Source organism: Pan paniscus, chromosome 4 (genome assembly GCF_029289425.2).
Source record: "Pan paniscus chromosome 4, NHGRI_mPanPan1-v2.0_pri, whole genome shotgun sequence".
NCBI classification, from domain to species: domain Eukaryota; kingdom Metazoa; phylum Chordata; class Mammalia; order Primates; family Hominidae; genus Pan; species Pan paniscus.
Window position 1 is genome coordinate 152,220,005 of NC_073253.2, and position 24,209 is coordinate 152,244,213.

The window sequence follows — 24,209 nt, forward strand, 5'->3', positions numbered from 1 at the left end:
TAGTTTTTTACTCATTGGAACACAACATCCTCTCTTTTAATACACAAGCTTCCTGCTGCCCCACAGCCTTTGCATTTGTTTTCCTTCCACTAGATTTTCATGTGGCTGCCACCTACACATTTTTCTTGGTTTCAACTTAAATGTCACCTCTTTCCTAGAAGCAGCCGCTGACCAACCAGCTAAAGCTACACCACTTCCTACCCCCCAACAAACACCCTCTACCTCAGTGGTTCTCAACTGTGCCCGCGGGGACATTGTCAGTTGTCACCACTGGAGGATGTGACTGGCATCTAGTGGGTGGAGGACAGGGATGACGCCAAATACCTTACTATGCACAGGACAGCCCCCTACAACAGAGATTTCTGTCCCCAAATGCCATAGTTGAGAAGCCAGTCTCTATCACAAGATTCTTTCTCTTAGTAATAATCAGTATCAGAAGTGATAGGTTTTGTATTTCTTCCCTACTAAGCTCCTTAGAACCTGGAGTTCAGGGTTGTTTCCTGAAGAGCACCTGACACCTGTGTGACTTGCCACAAATTTGATCCACTTTGACTAGAGCTCACAGCAAGTTGAAGATGGCTGACCCAAACTAAATGATGAGCCAGAGAAAATATCGAGTCGGTTTTCAAATTTGTTCCATTGCTGTTTTGTTAAAACAAAGCTGTTTTGTTTTCAAGAGACAAACAAAAAAAAACTTTTATTAATGAGTATGCATATAAATAAACCTAGACAACCACGAAGAGTCCCTCACAGTTTCATGTATTCACAGAATTATTTCATCTTTAAAGCCATCAGTGAACAATTAGTTCTGCTACTTGTTAAAGTTGTGCAAAATTTCTCAACTTAAACATACAGTCTTAATTATACCAGTGTTCTAATGTCCCAAGACTGATTGGAGGTAATGGAATCTCAACAATATCTTAAACAGTAATTTAAAAATGGAGGTAATGGAATCTTAACAATATCTTAAATAGTAATTTAAAAAATTCAATGTGATCTACAAGACTAATGTATCTAAAGGAAAATAATTCATATTCACTAAATTCCTCCCCTTTCTTCCTTCTTACCTATTCTCCCTCTCACTTGACAATTTTTTTCTACAGTATATGTTGATGGCCAAATTACCCAATATCAACTGTCTCAAAAAAGAAATGTTATTTTAAAAGATACCATACAGCAAGAGACTTATAGGTGTAACACCATTGGAATTATTTGCTAAGCCCTGGCCAGGCACGGTGGCTCACACCTGCAATTCCAATACTTTGGGAGGCTGAGCAGGCAGATCACTTGACATCAGGAGTTCAAGACCACCCTGGCCAATATGGTGGAACCCTGTCTCTACTAAAAATACAAAAATTAAGTGGACATGGTGGCTATCCCAGCTACTCAGGTGGCTGAGGCAGGAGAATTGCTTGAGCCTGAGAGGCAGAGGTTGCAGTGAGCCAAGATTGTGCCACTACACTCTAGCCTGGATGACAGAGCCAGACTCTGTCTCAAAAGAAAAAAAAATTATTTACCAAGCTGTGTTTTCGTAATGTTTTTTAATTCTCCAAACTGCTTCAGTATCTGTAGTGTTTTTTACATTTCAAAGACTTCTCACATGTAACATTTCATTGGAATTAGCACTGTACATCATAGTTGATATGGAAATTATTACATCTACAGATGAAGAAAATGTAGACGTAAAGAACCATTTGCTCTAATGTCATCCAGTGTAACTGCTAAGAGTTAGGATTAGACTCAAGTCCTATCCCTAATCCTGTATACTACCCTAAACTCCTAAGCCCCCATACATTGCACTTCACAGAATGCTACTAGTGACTGTACTTATGCATTCAAACAAGTTTTGGAAATGTGTTAAGCAAAGCTAACCAGATTCCCGGAGTATTATGCATCATAAATCCCCAGGAAGGATCCAGAGAATAGGGCAGTTGCCATAAAGTTAAAAGCCCCACAGGTGTCAGGCAGGTAACAAAGGTGAGCATGCAGGGAACGTAAGGATTTGGGGATTAGAGGATGCAGCCCCATCTAGTGGGACCCTGGTCACATAGCAATCCAGTGCAATCTTGCCAGGTCTTTCCAGAGAAACGACAAATCTTGGCTTTAATTTCAAATCTCCAATTTTGTGTATGTTGCCTCAAATTTAAGAAAAAAAGACACTATAGTTTTTAAAAAATAAAATTTTTGACCAGATCGGGCTGGCCACATTTGGGAAAACTGAAATACCATGTATCACAATCTTATTTGCCCACAGAATTTTCCTTCAAAGGACCTATAAATTTCCTAGAACGATAACTGTATTAAAAAATGTTGCCTCTGGCTGGGCGTGGTGGCTCATGCCTGTAATCCCAACACTTTTGGGAGGCCAAGGCGGGTGGCTCACCTGAGGTCAGGAGTTGGAGGCCAGCCTGGCCAATATGGTGAAACCCTGTCTCTACTAAAAATAATAAGCTGGGCGTTGTGTCGGGCATCTGTAATCCCAGCTACTCAGGAGGCTGAGGCAGGAGAATCACTTGAACCTGGGAGGTGGAGGTTGCAGTGAGCCAAGATTGTGCCATTGCATTTCAGCCTGGGTGACAAGAGCAAAACTCCATCTCAAAAAAACAAAAACAAAAACAAAAAGTTTCCTCTGAAAGCAAGCATCCTGTTGCCCCAGACAACTATGGTATGCGTAGCTCTGAACCTCAACCATGAATTATTTCAGAGTTTACTCAAACTGAAATTGAAATTAATACCCAGCCTTAACTGTTCATGTAGAAATGTTTCTTTTCTGACAAATCTAGCCCTTGCAAATCTATACTTAGTAGAGAACAGGGTTTCTCCATGTTGGTCAGGCTGGTCTCAAACTCCCGACCTCTAGTGATCCGCCTGCCTCAGCCTTCCAAAGTGCTGGGATTACAGGCATGAGCCACCATGCCCGGCCGGCAAATATATACTTCTAAACAATTATACTGGCTTAGTATAATTGTTTTTTATATATTTTTATACTGACTAAAGATATCCTTACAATAAGCCTAATTGAATTGTAAAAAAAAAAAAAAAAATACAGGAATTGATTAGATATGAGAAAGACACTTTGCCTTTCCAAAACAATTTTATCTTTTTTTTTTTCCTTAAATTTTTTTCTTAATAGAGATGGGGTCTTGCCATGTTGCCCAGGCTGGTCTCAAACTTCTGGGCTCAAGCTACCTGCCCACCTTGGCTTCACAAAGTGCTGGGATTACAGGCATGAGCCACGGCGCTAGCCTCCTAAACAATTTTAAACATGAAAGTGGTTTGGAGGCGATTTAGAATTTGGGTCAAAACCAGTGAGTTTCAAACACTTATATCTGCAATGTAACTTATAAGGCAGAAAAGGCAGACTTTTCCCTACTCCCGCCTTTTTTTTTTCTTTTATTGCTGATCTTCTTGGTTCTAAAAATTTGTTCAGAAAGCCTGATGGTTGTTTAAATGCTTAGCACCATGACACACGTGTAATACAAATTGCATAAATGAACCAGGCACGGTGGCTCATGCCTGCAATCCCAGCACTTTGGAAGGCCAAGGAGGCTGGATCCTCTGAGGTCAGGAGTTTGAGATCATTCTGGCCAACATGATGAAACCCTGTCTCTACTAAAAAAAATACAAAAAATTAGCTGAGCATAGTGGCGGACACCTGTAATCCCAGCTACTCGTGAGGCTGAGGCGGGAGAATTGCTTGAACCCGGAAGGTGGAGGTTACAGTGAGCCGAGATTTCACCATCGCACTCCAGCCTGGGCAACAAGAGCAAAGCTCCATCTCAAAAAAAAAAAAAAAAAAATTGCATAAATATGTTAAATCACCTGGCAAATGATTTTCTTCCCCTGGTGTCTATGTGTTCCATACTATTGTAGCCTCTTTAACTGGTAAAATAGCTACCCCAATTCAGAGATCCAGTACTTAATGCATCACATTTCCAGAGTTATGAGAAAACAGCTAAACCTGTGAGTTAGACTCACTTTGTTTCCCCACGGAGGAAATAAAAACCCACGATTTGAAACCTTTGGAAAACATAGGAAATGCAACATTTGGAAGTATAACATAGAAACGAGATAATCATACAATGCTTCCAAATGAAGTCTCACGTTGGATTTGCTGGTTTTTAAGACAGATTCCCCTCTTCTGGACAGCTCTGATGGCCAAGATAGAAGTTCATTTGCTATGTTTCCAGGGACTATTCTCTTTGATGTATACAGGATTTATGGGGTCTAAAAAGAACATACAATTATAAAGTGTTCATATTTGAGAGAAAACTGCAATGATCAGAAGGATTGAGCCAGTTTTAGCATAAAAAATTAGGACTACATTAATGATGAGGTTGACTATACACAGTTTGGAGTGAGAGAGTTACTCTACCCAGTATCACTGACATGTTGGAATGCCAGATGAAACTGAAACAGAAAAATTGTCTTGGGGTCTAAAAGACGTCTGATGTGCTGATGTCTGTTCAATCTTCTGCACTCATGGGCGTAAACTCTCAAAGAGCACCACTGGGTGTTAGTCCGTGGCATAAAGACTATTCTCAATGTAGATATTGTCTTCTGCTTGGACTTCCTTTTCAACTGCATTTTGCAAAGCTTTAATTTGAAGGCTGCTAAATGAAACACTGTAGAAAGAGTTGTTGAAGAATAACATGAGTAAGAAAAAAAGCAGACCACTTCTCACATATAAGCTGCACTTTTGTTTATGATCAGGCAATACCAGGTATTTGAGACTCCAGGAGCCCCGTTCACACAAAGTATAAAATAAATAGTGCCTTCCAGAGTTGTAAAAGGTGTGGCTCTTATTATTAAGTTGAAGAAAAGTCTGTTTAATAAGCATGTAGACAATCTAAGAAGTATTCAAAAACTCAGACTGGTCTCTTTGAAACTCGCATAATAGAACACAAAAATGGAAAATCTAAAAATACAGAGCTCTGACATCAAACTAAGTGGCTGAATCAAGATGCATATTTTCAAATGTGGCTAAGAATTGGATGACTGGTGCTTTTCCAACTGTAGCTTGTGATCCTTTAGAGAGGGTTGTTAAATCTACTTAGCCATCTACATCCTATATTCAAGATAAAAACAGAACAGAGAAACATTGAATATAGTTAAATAGTACTGTTTCACAAGTGTACACTGGATCATAGTGTTAAAAATCTTCCTGTGCTGGGTGCAGTAGCTCATGCCTCTAATCCCAGCATTTTGGGAGGCCATGGCAGGAGGATCCCTTGAGGCCAGCGTGAGCAACATAGCGAGACCCCGTCTCTACAGATTTTTTTTTTAATTAGCCAGGTGTGGTGGCTTGTGCCCATAATCCTGGCTACTTGGGAGGCTGAGACAGGAGAATCACTTGAACCCAGGAGGTAGAGGTTGCAGTGAGCCGAGATCACACCACTGCACTCCAGCCTGGGCTGGAGACTCTGTCTCAAAAAAAGAAATCAGTAGAAACAGTGGAAATACAAGTGAGGGAAGAAAGTAGACTTAGTTTTAACTTATGTGTAGGATTTTGATGTAACTGGTTATTTTTATATATTTGTATATAGTGACTATTTGTTACCAAAGCCTGCCCCCAAAATATGGAACTTGTCTTCATTCAGCTGCAGATGAAACACATGTCCACACATTTAAAGAACTGTGAAAAACAAAGCTCCACTATGGTCCCTAAACAGGTCAGTCAGACATGTGTGAAGACACTTAGTTTAAGTGTCAATGAGCTCAAATGACTCAGTGTGATATAACTGCCGAGAAGATAATGTCATGAAGAAGTGTTCATAATTTGTTAGTGTGGGTTTTTTTTTTTTTTTGGCTTTTTTTATACTTTACACATTTCTCTTCCATTCCAGAAATATTTATGAGCACAGATTCGTGAGATTGAGTCCTTTATATGCTATGTGATGTGACCTTACATGTCACTCAACATTTCTGAAACTGTTTTCCAATCTGTAAAATGAGAATAGTGCCTCTCTCGCAGTTTATTGCTGTGAAGGGCTTGAATGCAATAACAAAAGTCGATGTGTATTGAGCACTTACAATATGCTGGGCACTGTTCAGACAGGTTCTGTGGATTGGCTCAGGTAATTAACTCAGACTCTGGAAAGTCTGTGTACAAGCATCCAATGAAGGAGAACTAGACTTAATAGATGGCAGCCTAAGTAAGAGGGATAGATTCTGAATCAGAGAAAGTCCTTGCTTAAAACTCAGCCTGAACCAAATGAAGCAGGCTGGCTGGCTTTAGAATTAGGTAGTTGTCTCTTACCACTACGGGCAGTGGGGCAGATGGCCTTGGGGCATAGATGCAGTAAAGGGGATTTAAATTGTACCTGGGGCCAGGTGCGGTCCCTCACGCCTATAATCCCAGCACTTTGGGAGGCCAAGGTAGGCGGATCACCTGAGGTGAGGAGTTTGAGACCAGCCTAACATGGCAGAACCCCGTCTCTATTAAAAATACAAAAATTAGCCAGGCATGGTGGCAGGTGCCTGTGATCCCAGCTACTCAGCAGGCTGAGGCTGGAGAATTGCTTGAATCCAGGAGGTGGAGGTTGCAGATCGCACCATTGCATTCCAGCCTGGGTGTCTCAAAAAAAAAAAAAAAAAAAAAAAAAAAGTAACTAGGCAGCAGGGTAGACTGAAAGGTCTTTAAAGGCAAATTCAAGTGCCTGCAAGGCTAGACAGCTAATATAGATCAGTGGAGCAGGCTGGGTAGGGAGCAGCAGGGAATGATGGAAGCTGTGGAAAACTGGAGGCACTTGCCCTACCTCAGTGCCTTTGCACTCCCTGCCCCTGCAGCCAGGAATTATCTTCCTCCAAATTAGCTGCTTTCTTGGCACTCAATCAAACAGATCCTTATCCTGTTCTATAGTCCCCATGGTGTTTATCTGTAAGCATGTAAAAGAACCATGCTTATTTGCTTACATGGTTTTTGTCTGTTTTATTCATCTCTTTGGAATATAATAGCCAATAACACTCAGTAAGACAAAGCATCGAATATGGTGAAACCCTGTCTCTACTAAAAGTACGAAAAAATGGCCGGGCGCGGTGGCTCATGTCTGTAATTCCAGCACTTTGGGAGGCCGAGGCAGGCAGATCACCGGAGGTCAGGAGTTTGAAACCAGCCTAACCAACATGGAGAAACCCCGTCTCTACTAAAAATACAAAATTAGCTGGGTATGGTGGCACATGTCTGTAATCCCAGCTACTGGGGAGGCTGAGGCAGGAGAATCGCTTGAACCCAGGAGGTGGAGGTTGTGGTGAGCCGAGATGGTGCCATTGCACTCCAGCCAGGGCAGCAAGAGTGAAACTCAGTCTCAAAAAAACAAAGCGTTAAACGAAATAAAAGAACAAACTAAAGCAAATCATTCAATGTTTACTTCCATCGAGCAAATCTTGCAATTTAGTTATCTTGCCCTATGGGGTTTGCTTAGGATTGAGGTGCTCCCTCTGTACCAGCTCTGCCACAACTCCAGGGAAATACACAAAGCTACAAATATCACTGGAAGATGTAAATAATAGAATTGCTCATTAAAGTGGACTGTCAGGATCCAAGGTATACGATGGAGAGTTTAGGAGAGAGACAGAAATCAATTTTTATTTTACCAGAGTAGGAACCTCAAAAGTATTGATAGAAATATTTTCGAGCTTACCTTAGTTGTTGAACCTCCTTTTTGAAGAAATACTCTAAATTGAAGGGGTGGGGAGAGAGGAGTTGAAGAGAAAATTAAACATCTCAGCAAGAGTTTTAATCTTTTTTTCAATCAAGTGTATTATTTCTGTTATTACTTAGATTTTTCCCTGGTACCTTGAGGTGTCTCCTTCCCATGTCCCTTTTGATTCTGCACGACCCAAACAAGCCATTTACTGTCCAGTATCTCAATTTCATTAATGGTTTGGTGTATTCATCCACATATCCTCCCTAACTTTAATGCAATTCTTAAATTATCTTTCATTTTTTTAAAAAAATGAGTAAGTCCAAGATCCTTCTGATAGGCTACTGAACAACAGGCGTCAACCAAGATTTGTTTTAGATGAACTGGGTCATAAAGATACTTTAAGAGTCACCTCTATCAAAGGATACTTTTGCAAGAGTTTGTACTACCAGTCATCTCTCTCCTAAAGAAGGAAATAATGAGTTATTTTTGCTTAAGGAGTAAAGTATATTTTGAGGTTGTTAGGGCTCAGAATACAATACCCTCAAATAGGCTTCTTTGGAATTCAAAGTGAGAGCACCTGGGGAGGAGCATATTTAGGAAAGGGCTTTCTCTGAAGCTCCCCTATCTAGCTAAAGGCCAGATCCTCCAGAAGATATTCTGTTGTTGTCAATCCTTTCCCCAGATATCTGGATATCTCATCAATGGCAGGGCGGGGGCGGGGGCGGGGGCAGGTGGGGGTGGTGGGGGAACTGATGCAAATCACAGGAAGGAGACTAGAGCTGACAACACAACCAGAGTCCAGAGGAATTTGTCCTGCCCTATAGTCTGTTCTTTGGGCCCATTCATCTCCCCTAAAAATCATTTACTCTTCCTCTAAAATTGCCTACATCTATCACTTTTCTCTCCCCTAAGAAAAGGGTATTTAAGGCCAGGTGCAGTGGCTCATGCCTGTAATCCCAACACTTTGGGAGGCAGAGACAGGTGGTCAGGAGTTCAAGACCAGCCTGACCAACATGGTGAAAACCCCATCTCTACTAAAAACACGAAAATTATCCTGGTGTGGTGGCACGAGCCTGTAATCCCAGCTACTCAGGAGGCTGAGGCAGGAGAATTGCTTGAACCTGGGAGGCAGAGGTTGCAGTGAGCTTTAAGGGGGCCAGCCCCTCCACACCTGTGGGTATTTCTCATCAGGTGGGACAAGAGACTGAGAAAAGAAATAAGACACGGAGACAAAGTATAGAGAAAGAGCAGTGGGCCCAAGGGACCGGCGCTCAGCATACGGAGGACCCACGCCGGCACTTGTCTCTGAGTTCCCTCAGTATTTATTGATCTCTATCTCTACTGTCTCAGTGAGGGGGATGTGGCAGGACTATAGGGTGATGGTGGGGAGAGGGTCAGCAGGAAAACTTGTGAGCAAAGGTCTCTGTGTCATAAATAAGTTTAAGGAAAGGTGCTGTGCCTCGATGTGCACGTAGGCCAGGTTTATGTTTGACTTTACACAAGCATCTCAGTGCAGTAAAGAGCAGTATTGCTGCCAGCATGTCCCACTTCCAGCCATAAGGCAGTTTTCTTCTATCTCAGTAAATAGAATGTATGATCGGGTTTTACATCGAGACATTCCATTCCCAGGGACAAGCAGGAGACAGATGCCTTCCTCTTATCTCAACTGCAAAGAGGCCTTCCTCTGTCACTAATCCTCAGCACAGACCATTTACCGGTGTTGGGCTGGGGGATGGTCAGGTCTTTCCCTTCCCATGAGGCCATATCTCGGGCTGTCTCAGTGGGGAGAAACCTTGGACAATACCCAGGCTTTCTTGGGCAGAGGTCCCTGCGGCCTTCCGCAGTGCATTGTGTCCCTGGGTACTCGAGACTGGAGAATGGCGATGACTTTTACCAAGCATACTGCCTGCAAACACATTTTTAACAAAGCACCTCCTGCACAGCCCTAATCCATTAAACCTTGAGTCAACACAGCACATGTTTCTGTAAGCACAGGGTTGGGGTTAGGGTTACAGATTAACAGCATCTCAAGGCAGAAGAACTTTTCTTAGTACAGAACAAACTGGAGTTCCTTATGTCTTCTTCTTTCTACATAGACACAGTAACAGTCTGATCTCTCTTTCTTTTCCCCCACAGAGCTGAGATCACACCACAGCATTCCAGTCTGGGTGACAGAGCAAGAGACTCTGTCTCCAAAAAAAAAGAAAGAAAAGGGTATTTAAGCTCCAGTCATCTGGCCCTTTCTTCCATCTCATATTTTGTGTGGCTTCTGTACACATAATAAATATGTATTCATTTTCTCCTGTTAATCTCCTAATAATCTTTTTTTTTTTTTTTTGGCGTACTCAAGTATTGAAATTTCAGAGGGAAAGTCTGAACTTCCCTGCAAGGTATTTTACCCAATTTCTAAATAACTTTGACTAACCAAGCTCCAAAATAATTACATAAAAACTTCCTCAAATTTGCCAAACATACTCTTAATTTTCTGATTCTCCTCTGCCCAGACCCATGAACTAAATCAGTCATGGCTTCAAATACCACATCTTGCAAAATAGCTAACTAGGGTTCTTTTATGGGAGGCAGGTTATACTGAGACAAACACACACACACAGTTAGCAGAAGGGAGACATGAAGCCTGGGGTGGTTGCTTTTTGAAGACTTTTGTTTTACTTTTTTAGTCTGTGTCTTGCTATCAGTTTCCCCTCCCAGTGTCTCATGTGCCTCTTCTGCTAAATGAGTGTTGCAAAATTTTAACAATATCACCCCCACAGGGAAAAAAATTAGATCTTGTAGGGCGGAGAAAATAAATCTTATATATCACAATGGTGTGTTGACTTCCAGATCGCAACACTACCCAACAAACTCCTATTTCTTGATACAGTTGGCCCTCGATATCCACAGGTTTGGCATCCTCAGTTTCAACCACTCGCAAATTGAAAATTAAAAAAAAATAAAACTAATACACAACAATAATAATACAGATAAAAACAATACAATATAACAACTATTTACATGGCATTTACATTGTATATTAGGTGTTCTAAGTAATCTAGGGAAGATTTAAAGTATACTGGAGGAAGTGAGTAGGCTATGTGCAAATACTACACCATTTTATAAGGGACTTGAGCATCTGCAGATTTTGGAATCAAGGGGCTCTGGAACCAATCCCCCAAGGGTACTGAGGAACACCTGTATTTAATTTTTCTTGGCCTGGCATTGTGGCTCATGCCTGTAATCGTAGCACTTTGGGAGGCCGAGGCAGGTGGATCACCTGAGGTTAGGAGTTTGAGACCAGCCTAGCCAACGTGGCAAAACCCCGTCTCTACTAAAAACACAAAAATTCGGCCGGGCGTGGTGGCTCATGCCTGTAATCCCAGCACTTTGGGAGGCCAAGGCAGGCGGATCACGAGGTCAGGAGATCGAGACCATCCTGACTAATGCGGTGAAACCCCATCTCTACTAAAAAATACAAAAAATTAGCCGGGCGTGGTGGCAGGCGCCTGTAGTCCCAGCTACTCAGGAGGCTGAGGCAGGAGAATGGCTTGAACTCAGGAGGTGGAGGTTGCAGTGAGCCATGATCGTGCCATTGCACTCCAGCCTGTGAGACAAGAGAGAAACTCTGTCTCAAAAAAATTCTTATAGAATTAAATTTTTTCCATAGGGGAATAATAATTGAAAAATAACAAGTTTAAAAAATAGTGGTTTTAAGTGAAAACTCCACTAGAATGTAACTTCCATGAGATTTACAGAGATTTATGGCAAAAGGATCTTTCTAACTACAATTACAGTTTAAGATTGCTGTGCACTTGTCATGTGCCAGGAACCATTCTCAGTGCTTTTTCTTTTTGTTCTTTTCCTTTTATTTTAGAGACAATGTCTCACTATGTTGCCCAGGCTGGTTTTGAACTCCTGGGCTCAAGCAATCCTCCTGCCTCAGCCTCCCAAAGTGCTGGGATTACAGACATGAGCCACTGCTCCTGGCTGGTGCTTTTTTTAATGGTTTTTTTGTTTGTTTGTTTTGTTTTGCTTTTTTGTTTTGTTTTTGTTTTTTTTTTTTTAAGAAATGGTGTCCCACCATGTTGTTCAGGCTAGTCTTGAACTCCTGGGCTCAAGCAATCCTCCTGCCTCACTCAGCCTCCCAAGTAGCTAGGATTACAGGCATAAGACCCCACACCCAGCTCCCATTCTTAGTGCTTTGTAGGTACCAATGCATTTAAACTTCATTTCCCTTCCCCCTTGAGGTAGATGGTATTACCATGTGACTTTTACAAATGAGGATTTGGGGAGACAAAGGGAAGTCGTGTGAAATCAAAATCATGTGACTTATGAAACTAGTGAACCCAGGCAATTTGGCTGTACATCCCTTGTCCCTTAGGAACAATCTCGAAATGACTTACTTTTGGCAATGATGACACCCAAAAGAGCAAGAAGCACCAAGACAGAAATACAGACTCCAGCATAGATTCCTTTAGTGGTGTTGGCCGTCCGTAGACTATGTTCTGGGAACAGTTGCTGAGGAAACAACAACAGATCAAAAAAGCATCTTGTTAGAAAGTTATGAAGAGAAAACATTTCCCAGAATCACTTACCCAGCCACATTTACCTGTATTGGTGCTTGGGGACTTCTGGAACATAAAGGTAAGACCAAATGATCTCAGTTTATAACCATATGGTGAAAATCTAGGACAACTTGAAACGCAAAACATATTTTACAATGACGGAGGTGTTTTCTAGCTTGCTTGAGGTTGTATTTACATAGGTGTACACATTTGTCAAAACTAAAACTGTATGCTTAAAATGGGTTTGTATGTAAATTTTTTAATTTACTGTTTTAAAAGTCAATAGGCTATTTCCACAAATACATCCTCTTGTGATATTAAAAAAGAAAAAATGTCAGGTATGGTAGCTCACATCTCTAATCCCAGCACTTTGGGAGCCCAGACATCCTGAGGTCAGGTGTTCGAGACCAGCCTGGGCAACATGGTGAAACCCCATCTCTACTAAAAATACAAAAATCAGCTGGGTGTGGTGCTGCACGCCTGTAATCCCAGCTACTTGGGAGGCGGAGGCAAAAAATTGCTTGAACCCGGGAGGTTGCAGTGAGCCAAGATTTCGCCACTGCACCCCAGCCTGGGCAACAGAGTGAGACTCCATCTCAGAAAGAAAAAAAGAAAAAAAGAAAAAAAATTGTTTATATAAATTGACTTGATGTGATGTTACCTTAATGTGCTCAGTTATTGAATTTTGTCCTTGGTTACAGTCCTTACTTGTCTTTTTACCTGTAATAGAAGATTCTGTCTCTATCTAAATAAATAGATTTGAGAGTAGCTGCACACAGACATGGCCATGATTAACAATTCAACGCTATGCAATCATGAAGAAATGTAAAATTGTTTAAGTCTTCTGGTGCCTATCACAAGAGATCATCACCTCCTGGAATAGGCCTGAAATGTGCCTGGCTTCCTGCTGGTCCCCATTTCATGGCTTAGTTCTAATCCTAAAGAGAGCCCACCGGGAAGGTATTTTAATAGAAGGAAGGGGGAGAATCTGAGTGAAGGACAAATCTTCTCATTTGTAAAATCTTAATCCCTGGAGTCAGAATCCCAGGTCTTCTACTTAGTCACTATGTGACCATGGACAAGCTATTCAGCCTCTCTGAATCTATTTCTATGTCTAGCAACAGTAGATTCAATAGGGTTCTTTGCAAAGGTACTTTCAGGTCCTTCCTGATAAACACTATGAATATAGTGGAGTAACAGCATTTGAGCCATGCTTGCTTAGAAGCGGCATAGCCAGTGTCTGGGAGTGCAAAACTATGTTGTTATTACTTTACCTACAGGGTGGGAGGGAAGTGTAATGTGGGTAGATGGAGAATGGGGTTTCAGGAGGCAGGCTTTGCTTTCATTTTTTAATTACAACACACAAATACTGCATGCTCATTTTAGAATGTGCAGCTAAGCATAGAAAAGGAAAACTAAAAAAACCACAACCAGGTCAGGGACAGTGGCTCACACCCATAATCCTAGCACTTTGGGAGGCTAAGGCAGGAGGATAGCCTGAGCCCAGGAGTTTGAGACCAGTTTGGTGAGACTCTGTCTCCAGAAAAAAATAAAACTGGCCAGGCGTGGTGATGCGTGCCTGTGGTCCCAGCTACTTGGGAGGCTTGGGGTGGGAGGATCACTTGAGCCTGGGAGGATGAGTCTGCAGTGAGCTGTGGTCGTGCCACTGCACTCCAGCCTGAGCAATGGAGTGAGACTCTGTCTCGAATAAATAAATAAACCATAACTTTAACATCCAGAAATGAGCACTTTTGCCATTTTGCTTTATATACTTTTATAGAATTTTATCCTTCTAGGATTTTTTCTTAACAGAAATAATTACTATATTCTATATGAACTATAGTATATCCTAATTGTATACTATTTTAAAAGTAGCTTCTTTCACTTAATAATGTGTTATAACCAACATATTATAACATTCTATAACCTATGTCAGTAAATGCACTGCAATGACTACATTCTTATGCTCTGTTGCCCAGGCTGGAGTACAGTGGTGCAATCTCGGCTCACTGCAATCTCCACCTCCTGGGTTGAAGCGATTCTCCTGCCTCAGCCTCCCAAGTAGCTGGGATTACAGGCACCCGCCACCACACCCAGCTAATTTTTCTATTTTTAGTACAGACAAAGTTTCATCATATTGGTCAGGCTAGCCTCAAACTCCTGACCTCAGGTGATCCACCTGCCTCAGCCTCCCAAAGTGCTGGAATTACAGGCGTGAGCCAGCGTGCCCTGCCAATGACTACATTCTTTACAGCAATACGTGCACATGCTTAACTAAGTAATCCCTTACTATTAAACATTTAGGTTGTTTATAATATTTTCATGGCTATAACTGTTAACAATGAACATCCTCCTCATACATTTTTATTTATTAGTTCAATTTTTTCCTTAAGATAGAGCCCAGGAAAGTGACCTACTGGGTCAAAATGTATTCTGCATGTTTTCAAGATACCTGGGAGAAGACATCTTGACATCTTCAGTCAAGGCACAGAAAGCCCAAGTTTCTGCTACTGCCAACCTTGAACCTGCCTCTAAATTGTTTTCCCTTACTTCTAAACATACCTATTCTGTAGGTAACTGAGACCAAGAATAACCTCACCGGCCAGGCGCGGTAGCTCACGTCTGTAATCCCAGCACTTTGGAAGGCCAAGGCGGGTGGATCACCTGAGGTCGGGAGTTGGAGACCAGCCTGACCAACATGGAAAAACCCCGTCTCTACTAAAAATACAAAATTAGCCAGGCGTGGTGGCAGGTGCCTGTAATCCCAGCTACTCGGGAGGCTGAGGCAGGAGAATTGCTTGAACCTGGGAGGCAGAGGTTGCAGTGAGCCAAGATCGCACCATTGCCCTCCAGCCTGGGTAACAAGAGTGAAACTCTGTCTCAAAAAAAAAAAAGAAAAGAAAAGAATAACCTCACTATCCTGAGGAGTTTTTTTTAAATCCAGCACAAATCTAGCCATACATCAACACATTGAACATATATATGGTGGTAGTTCTGATATTTAGCCAGTATGTCAGATCAATCAGTGCATGCCATACAAGTTGCTAAATGTTTAAATGTTACGCCATGTAATGGCATTCACAATGTCAGTAAGGTATTTGGCTCTACACTAAATAGCCCCACTTTGATCATTTTGAATTTTTTATACAATGGCCACATTGTCATTTCTTACAACTGGCTATCAGAAGGATTATTCTCGGGCCAGCTGCGGTGGCTCATGCCTGTAATCCCAGCACTTGTGGGAGGCCAAGGCAGGCAGATCACTTGAGGTCAAGAGTTCCAGACCAGCATGGTTAACGTGGTGAAATTCCATCTCTACTAAAAACACAAAAATTAGCCAGGCATGGTGGTGGGTGCCTATAATCCCAGCTACTGGAGAGGCTGAGGCACAAGAATCACTTGAACCCGGAAGGTGGAGGTTGCAGTGAGCTGAGATTGTGAAACTGTACTCCAGCCTGGGCGATGAAAGTAAAACCCTGTCTCAAAAATAAATAAATAAATAAATAAATAATAAAAAATAAAAACCTCAGAAGGATTATTCTCATAACCTCAGATTTTTTTTGTTTGTTACTTCAAAAAGTTACTTGCACATACTAAAAGGCAGATTGTTTCTTACAGGAGCCAAAAGAAAAGATCTTATTAGTAAATCTATCTAACTTACATGGAGGTAGAAGACTTTGATGAGCATCATAAGACTAGGTCCCTTAAATTTTTCCCAAGTTCACTGAGACAAAAAGTATGGGAACATTTTACAGAATCAAAGTTATTATCTAGAACTTTGTTATCTTAAAAAATCATCCTGGGCCGGGTACGGTGGCTCACGCCTATAATTCCAGCACTTTGGGAGGCCGAGGTGGGAGGATCACTTGAGATTAGAAGTTCAAGACCAGCCTGGTCAACATGACGAAACCTCATCTCTACTAAAAACACAAAAATTAGCCAAGTATGGTGGTATGCACCTGTAATCCTAGCTACTTGGAAGGCTGAGGCAGGGGAATCACTTGAACCCAAGAAGAGGAGGTTGCAGTGAGCTGGGATCCCGCCAGTGCACTCCAGCCTGGGTGACAGAACAAGACTCTGTCTCAAAAAAAAAAAAAAAAAAAAGAAAGAAAAAAAAGTCATCCCATGGGGAGGTTTATGTATAGAAAAAAATCAATAGACGTTTTAAAATTTCTACATAAAATGGTCATTAGGTAGGGGAAATATATTAGGAAAATAAACATATTATGTTAGTTTCACTTACATTTTACTTTTGTTTGGGGCAGCCTCTACTCCACCCCATCAAAGCATGCTGTTTCCCTATTGATAATTGAATTCCTCCTTGGTGTGTTATCTTAACTTGTTCTCCTTAAATTAGCTCATTCGGGCCGGGCGCGGTGGCTCACACCTGTAATCCCAGCACTTTGGGAGGCCGAGGCGGGTAGATTGCCTGAGGTCAGGAGTTTGAGACCAGCCTGGCCAACATTGTGAAACCCCACCTCTACTAAAAATACAAAAATTAGCCAGGCGTGGTGGTGTGCGCCTATAGTCCCAACTACTCTGGAGGCCGAGGCAGGAGAATTGCTTGAACCCAGGAGGCGGAGGTTGCAGTGAGCTGAGATCGCATCACTACACTCCAGCCTAGGAGACAGAGTGATGTTCTGTCTCAAAAAATTAGCTCATTCTTTCTTCCCCTATTTTCTCCCAGCAGAAAGTCTGTGTACTATGTATCTAAGTACGCTATTCAGTAACATATTCTCTTTGGGCATCTCTGACAAACTGGGTCACCTAAATGAACTTTCCAAATTAAAGCATCCCGAGGCGGGCAGATCACGAGGTCAGGAGATCGAGACTATCCTGGCTAACACGGTGAAACCCCGGCTCTAGTAAAAATACAAAAAATTAGCCGGGCATGGTTGCGGGCGCCTGTAGTCCCAGCTATTCGGGAGGCTGAGGCAGGAGAATGGCCTGAACCCGGGAGGCGGAGCTTGCAGTGAGCAGAGATTGCGCCACTGCACTCCAGCCTGGGCAACAGAGCAAGACTCTGTCTCAAAAAAAAAAATAAAAAAATTAAAGCATCCTATTTAATAGTCAAATTATTTTCTTCAACTTTTTTTTAAGAAGAAAAAAAAATTCTGTGGGCTAGTCTTACAGACATAGTCTTTAAATGTAACTTGCTTCCAAGGAGATATACAAGTGAATCCGGCTAATCAAATAGGGGGGAATATGCTTACAGTTTGATTGTTATTCCAAAGGCCATCTGAAGACTCTGTCACGGTGTCATTCCCATCTACTCAACAAGAAGGAAATTTAATTAGAATTACAAAAAATATTAAATTTTCACTGCAGACACTAAATATATTCACATTACCTTCTGGCGATGAAAAGTTGAATGATAATATGATCAAATTCTGCAGGCACTGCAAGAGTCATACCAAGTTATTAATGTTATATTAATTTCTCCTGTAAAGTTGTATTTCTTAACCTTTCTGTCACAGGCTCTTTGAAAATGGACTCTTTTTTTTCTTTATTAAAAAAATAATGCATGTGCACACACATGAATTTTATCTACTATTTTAGGGTCATCACAGAAGCCCATTCATGGAACCAGGTTAAGAATGCCATTTAAAGGCAATCAATACTTTTATGCTATCTAAACAGCTGTAAATGAATGGTCAGAGGCATGTACATCCAAAAACCAGAACCACCCTTTTCAGAATGGACATCATATTGGTTTTATATTCAGAAGGAGTAAAATATGCCGTAATATCAAAAACAGGTGGCATATAACTCCTGTGTTGTTGCCGATGTGCTTACATTTTGATCTAGAAGTGCTTTAGAAAATATAGCAGCCACCAGATCAAGCATATTATGCCATATAAGGATTAAGATTTTATGTATTATATAAGATACGTTTCTCTTAGAGTTGAACATTTAAAAATTTCAACATGTCTTAAAATATCTGCTTTGTAATAGACAGTATATTCTCAGCCAGGCATGGGTGGCTCATGCCTATAAACCCAAGCACTTTGGGAGTCCAAGGCAGGCGGATCACTTGAGGTCAGGAGTTCAAGACCAGCCTGGCCAACATGGTGAAATCCCATCTCTAACAAAAAATACAAAAAATTAGCTGGGCATGGTGGCACATGCCTGTAGACTTAGCTACTCGGATGGCTGAGGTAGGAGAAGCCCTGAACCTTGGAGGCAGAGGTTTCAGTGAGCTGAGATGGCACCACTGCACTCCAGGCTCGGCAACAGAGTAAGACCCTGTCCCAAAAAAAGAGTATATTCTGTTGGCCTTCCTAGACAACTATAGGTCAAATACAGAACTGTCTTTTTACTGAGCATCTACCATGTAGTGAACACTTTACATTCTAACAACCAGTTAGTTCCTTAATCCCATTTTTATGGATAAAGAAATACACAGGAAATGGTTAAATGATGATTTCTAATTAAGTGACAAGAGCCTCTGCTGATAACCTACACAACACATTGCACTTCTATGAAATGGAAATACTTAGGTCTATGAAATTCTGTAACTGGTGACAATGCTATAGGGCTCAACATGAATAAACTTGGACTAATATCTCCCCAACATTTACATTACTGTGTTTACATTTTACTGCTTCTGAGGCTTCCTAGAAAGCCAAAGGCAAGGCCAGGCGCAGTGGCTCATGCCTGTAATCCCAGCACTTAGGGAGGCTGAGGCAGGCAGATCCCTTGAAGTCAGGAGTTCAAGACCAGCCTGGCCAACGTGGTGAAACCCCATCTCTACTAAAAATATAAAAAGTTAGCCAGCATGATGCTGCACATCTGTAATTCCAGCTACTTGGGAGGCTGAGACACAAGAATTGCTTGAACTCAGGGGGTGGAGATTACAGTGAGCCAAGATTGTGCCACTGCACTCCAGCCTGGGCAACAGAGTGAGACTGAGAAAGAAGGAAGGAAAGAGAAGGGAAGGGAAGGGAAGGGAAGGGAGAAAGAAAGGACAAAGGAAGGAAGGAAGGAAAGAAGGAAGGAAGGAAGGAAGGAAGGAAGGAAGGAAGGAAGGAAGGAAGGAAGAAAGAGAGAAAGAAAGGAAGGAAGGAAGGAAGGAAGGAAGGAAGGAAGGAAGGAAGGAGGAAGGAAGGAAAGAAAGGAAAGAGGAAAGGAGGAAGGAAGGAAGGAGAGAGAAAGAAAGACAAAGAAAGAAGGAAAGAAAGAAAGAAAAAGAAAGAAAGAAAGAAAGGAAGGAAGGAAGGAAGGAAGGAAGGAAGAAGGGAGGGAGGGAGGGAGGGAGGGAGGAAGGAAGGAAGGAAAAAAGAAAGCCAAAAGCAATATGTAGGTTTACGCAATATATAGAATCTCAGCCCTGTTTGTGACAGGTATTATGACCTTAAGTAACAGTCTCAGGAAGAGGATGGGGTGATGCAGAAAAACAGCATGGACCGGAGTCAGGTAAAATTTGAGTTCAATGCTGACAATGTCTGTTAGCAATGTAACTTTGATACTCAAGGTCCTTTTCATACACACAGTTATGTATGTATGTATAGGTATATAAAGGGGTGTGTGTGTATGTGTGTGTGTGTGTGTGTGTATACAGTAGTGCCCCCTTATCCACAGGGGATATGTTCCAAGGCCCTCAAGTAGATGCATGAAACCAAGGATAGTACCAAACCCTATAGAGACCATGTTTTTCCTAGATATACATACCTATGATAAAAGTTCAATTTACAAATTAGGCACAGAAAGATATTAACAGCAATAAATAGTATAATAGAAAAATTATAGAAATAAACTGTAATAAAAGCTATGGGAATTTAGTCTCTCTCAAAATATCTTAGTATTTGAGGAACATAGTTGACTGCTACAGAAAAGCAAAACTGCAGATAAGGGGAAAACTACTATATATATATTTCTAGCTACAGTACGCATGAACTACAACCTATTAATAGTACACAGCCCATCAAGTTGTTACAATTAAATTAGATGATGCATGTAAAGTGGTTGGCACTAGGCTATTATTATTATATAATGGGAAGAGGAGTGGGGAGGAGGGAGGGATAGATACTATGCAACGCACTTTCCAAATATCATATACTCTAATCATTCGAAGAGGAATGTTCAACAATTTTCCTGTGGGCACAGAACTAGTAACTTCTAGCTGAAATGGGAGTTGTGTGTCTCCAAAGCAGATTTATAGCGCCTCCTCAATCTGGCAATAGCATTAAATATGGCCTGCCTTGAAAGAATTAAACAAGATAATATATCCATTTCCTGGCACATACATCTGTCAAAGGTGGGTAGTGGGCCATATGACAGCTCCAATCCTTTCCAGATCTAATATTCCTTGCTTCCATGAGCCTTTAGGCAACTGAGGGCCAACCCAGGCACAGTAAGAACTTGGCCCAAGAGCCTTGGATCTATGGCCAAAATGGCAGCAACCACACAAATCCTGGGGATACAGCTGCTCCACTGTCTGTTCCACCCTGGAAAACTCTACTTTGACCAGGTTTCACTGACATAGTATTTCAGAGAATGATTCCCCACTCCTACTTTCTTCCTCCTTACACTCTCAAAGAGTGGGGTGCAGCTGCTCCTACCACTGTTACCTTGTGTTTTTATCTATTTTCATTTTGCTTTTGTGCCTGGAAACAGTTTGTGCTAAGGATTACACTTTCAAAATGAAATGTCACCATTATCTAATCCCAGCTGAATGAGTCCCTCTGTGAATCACACTGCAGGTCCATTTTAAATTAACCAGCTACCAGGAATGATTGGCAAAAAAGGTAGGCCATGCAGGCTGGGGAGCAGCTGCCTACAGATTGGCAACAGCTGAGTACAATGAGTCATACACACAAGGAGGCCTGCAAGACGTGACCTTGCTTGGATGCCACACAAGGACACAGAGCCAGCTCAGCATCACAGAGGAGCTCAGCACAGGGCACTTCCAGAGCTTACCACTAAGGGAAACAAGGAGAGTTAGCTGGGAAAGATGACAGGTTTCAGCATCACCTTTCTCCAACACAAGGAAAGACAGGTCAATTCCACACTTCCAAGGAGCAGAGACTCTAAGAGGCCTGTTCAGACTTGAAAGAATAGTAAGGATTGTTTGGAGCAGAGTAGCAGGATCTCAGAGGGGCATGCCTCTTTGATGTTGGTGTGGGTGTCCTCAACTTATCTGTCTTAGTCTGTTGAGGCTGCTATGATAAGATAGCTTAGATTGGGTAATTTAAACAGAAATTTATTGCTCACAGTTCGAGGCTCGGTAGTCCAAGATCAAGGCACAGGCTGAATACTCAATCTAGTGAGGGTCCTCTTTCCTATAGATGGTGTCTTCTATTTGTTCTCATATGGAGGAAGGGTCCAACAAGTTCCCTTGGGCCTCTTTTTGTTTAACTAATTAATTTATTGTTTCTCTCCCATCCAGAAAATGTAACTTGGGCCTTTTATAAGAGCATTAATTCCATTCATGAAGGCGGGGCTCTCATGACCTAATCATGCTCCGAAGGCCCCAGCTCTTAATGCTTGCATTGGGAATTAGCTATCAACATGAATTTAAGGGTGTGGTGTTATGAGATTATACATACATATATAGATAGATAGAGGTCTGTGCATGGTTCCTGGCTCATAACTCCCATATCCCTGATTATAGTCTTTTCTTATCATGGTAAGTATGTTTGACCTCAGGAAACAATATTGGATTTTCTCCTGCTCTCCTTTCACCTGACAAGGCAGAACTTTAATTTCCCCTGCCCTTCTGATTGTGGGTCATAAGACACTTCCCAGAGAGAGTCCTTCCCTGTGCCCCTGGGGGATGGAATGTTGATGTCTTGAAGTTTCCATAAAAACTCAAAAGGCCTGGGTGCGGTGGCTCATGCCTGTAATCTCAACACTTTGGAAGGCTGAGGTGGGCAGATCACCTGAGGTCAGGAGTTCAAGACCAGCCTGGACAACATGATGAAACCCCATCTCTACTAAAAATACAAAATTAGCCGGGCAGGATGACGCATACGTGTAATCCCAGCTACTTGGAAAGCTGAGGCAGGAGAATTGCTTGAACTTGGGAGCAGAGGTTGCAGTGAGCCAAGATCATGCCACTGCCCTCTAGCCTGGGCGATGACAGAGCAAGACTCCGTCTCAAAAAAAAAAAAAAAAAAAAAGTACAAGAAGACTAGGTTTTGAGAGCTTCTAGATAGTCAAACACTTGGAGGTTCCTAGAAGGTGAAGTTCCCAAGGAAGAGCATGGAACCCTTTCCCATATACCTCATCCTGTGCATCTCATCATCAGTATCCTTTGCAATATCCTTTAGAATTATCTGGTAAACATAAGTGTTTCCCTGAGTTCTGGAAGCCACTCCAGGAAATTAATAGAACCCAAAGAGAGGGTTGTGGGAACCCCAACTTGAAACTGGCCACTCAGAAGTTCCAGAGACCCGAACTTGTGACTGGTGTGTGTGGTGGGGTTGGGAGGGGCAGTCTTGGGGACTGAGCCCCTTACCTGTGGGATATGACCCTCTTTCCGGGTAGACAGTGTAAGAACTGAATTAAAGACACAGCCGGTGTCCACTGCTTGATGTATGGGGAAAAAACTCCACACATTCGGTCACAGAAGTCTTCATCTGAGTTGATGATTGTTGTTGACGTGGTGTGAGAAGAGACAGAAAACCCAGTTTGGGAGTTTCCCTTAATAGCGAGGACACAAACATTCAAATCATAGCCCCATCTGAGAATGCTCATGTAAATGCAAATTTGATGAGTCAGTGGAAGCCTCCTGGTACTTTTTGGGGTCTGGGACTTGTCAGAAGCATAGGGTCTGGTGTTTGAGCTAAACATCAGAGGGCTGGATTTAATTGTTTTAAGGCCCTGGCCCAAGGAATCAAGTCAAAATAATATGTTCAGATTCAAGACTGGTTGATTTGATTTCTAAAAACAAGGTAATATGCATGTGGATGTTTCCAAATCACATAAGCTATCTGTGCAGTCAGGCATTTGGATTCTTGATGTTCTAAGGAATAATAATAATAGCTGCTATTATATTTATCACTTACCCCCAGTAACCATGTCCCAAATCTTTCATCCCATTTGATCCTCACAAGCATTCTGCAAGATCTCGGTATTACATCCTTTTTACAAATGACAAAACAGCTGGGCACGGTGGCTGATGCCTGTAATCCCAGCACTTTGGGAGGTGGAGGCGGGCAGATCACGAGGTCAGGAGATCGAGACAATCGTGACTAAGATGGTGAAACCCCGACTCTACTAAAATTACAAAAAATTAGCCGGGTGTGGTGGCGGGCGCCTGTAGTCCCAGCTACTCGGGAGGCTGAGGCAGGAGAATGGCGTGAACCTGGGAGGCGGAGCTTGCAGTGAGCCGAGATCGTGCCACTGCACTCCAGCCTGGGCAACCATGCGAGACTCCATCTCAGAAAAAAAAAGAAAAAAAACACACACACACACACCAATGACAAAACATTCAGAAAGGGTAGATATTTGTACAAGTCAAATGACTGATCTGTGTGGCTGGTGTTGGCACTCAAGTCAGATCAGTAGTATTCCAGAGCATGTGCTCTCAACAAAGTCAATGGTTATCAAGGTTTGAATGATCCCAGGTCTTCAGGAAAGAGAACGCAGTTACCTGTTGTGTAAGAGTACAATGATGAGCTGGTGGGTTCTGTCCTTATTGCTCCCTGCAGTGTCATAGGGTGGGTTTCTGCTGGCTGAGGTGAAGATGGTGAAGTGGCTACTGGAATGAAAAGAATGGAAGAATTGTTCCATTTGTGGAGGAAAATGTGCACCCCAAGAAAAATAAAGAACAAAACTAGAATCAGGAATTACCATCACCTTTCCATGGGCCCTTCTCCTGGCCTTCCACAGTGGGCATGCAGGGCTTCTACCGACCCACTTCTGAACCTTTCGGCTCCTCTTAGAAATGTATTCAGAGATGGCCTTCAGGCATTGCCCTGCTATCTAATTATCTCATTAACACGAGGAAATGCGATCTAGATAATGTTCCACATAGTCAATATATACGATTATCTCA

At 42.1% G+C, this 24,209-nt stretch overlaps 1 protein-coding gene across 2 annotated transcripts in view; it reads right to left on the reverse strand.

The window, feature by feature from the left end:
* Positions 1 to 690: 690 nt before the first annotated feature.
* HAVCR1 (hepatitis A virus cellular receptor 1) overlaps positions 691 to 24,209 on the reverse strand; it is a 36,764-nt gene continuing 13,245 nt past the window's right edge. Inside the window, exons 4-8 of one of the 2 annotated variants that reach the window (XM_003828952.4) lie at positions 23,805 to 23,912; positions 17,422 to 17,477; positions 12,047 to 12,161; positions 7,644 to 7,677; positions 691 to 4,625 (exon numbers count right to left, since the gene is read on the reverse strand). In XM_003828952.4, coding sequence (XP_003829000.1) covers positions 4,517 to 4,625; positions 7,644 to 7,677; positions 12,047 to 12,161; positions 17,422 to 17,477; positions 23,805 to 23,912 — 422 coding nt within the window. In that variant the 3' untranslated portion in view covers positions 691 to 4,516. The remainder of the gene's footprint in view (positions 4,626 to 7,643; positions 7,678 to 12,046; positions 12,162 to 17,421; positions 17,478 to 23,804; positions 23,913 to 24,209) is intronic. The other variant, XM_034960874.2, reaches the window with a different exon arrangement.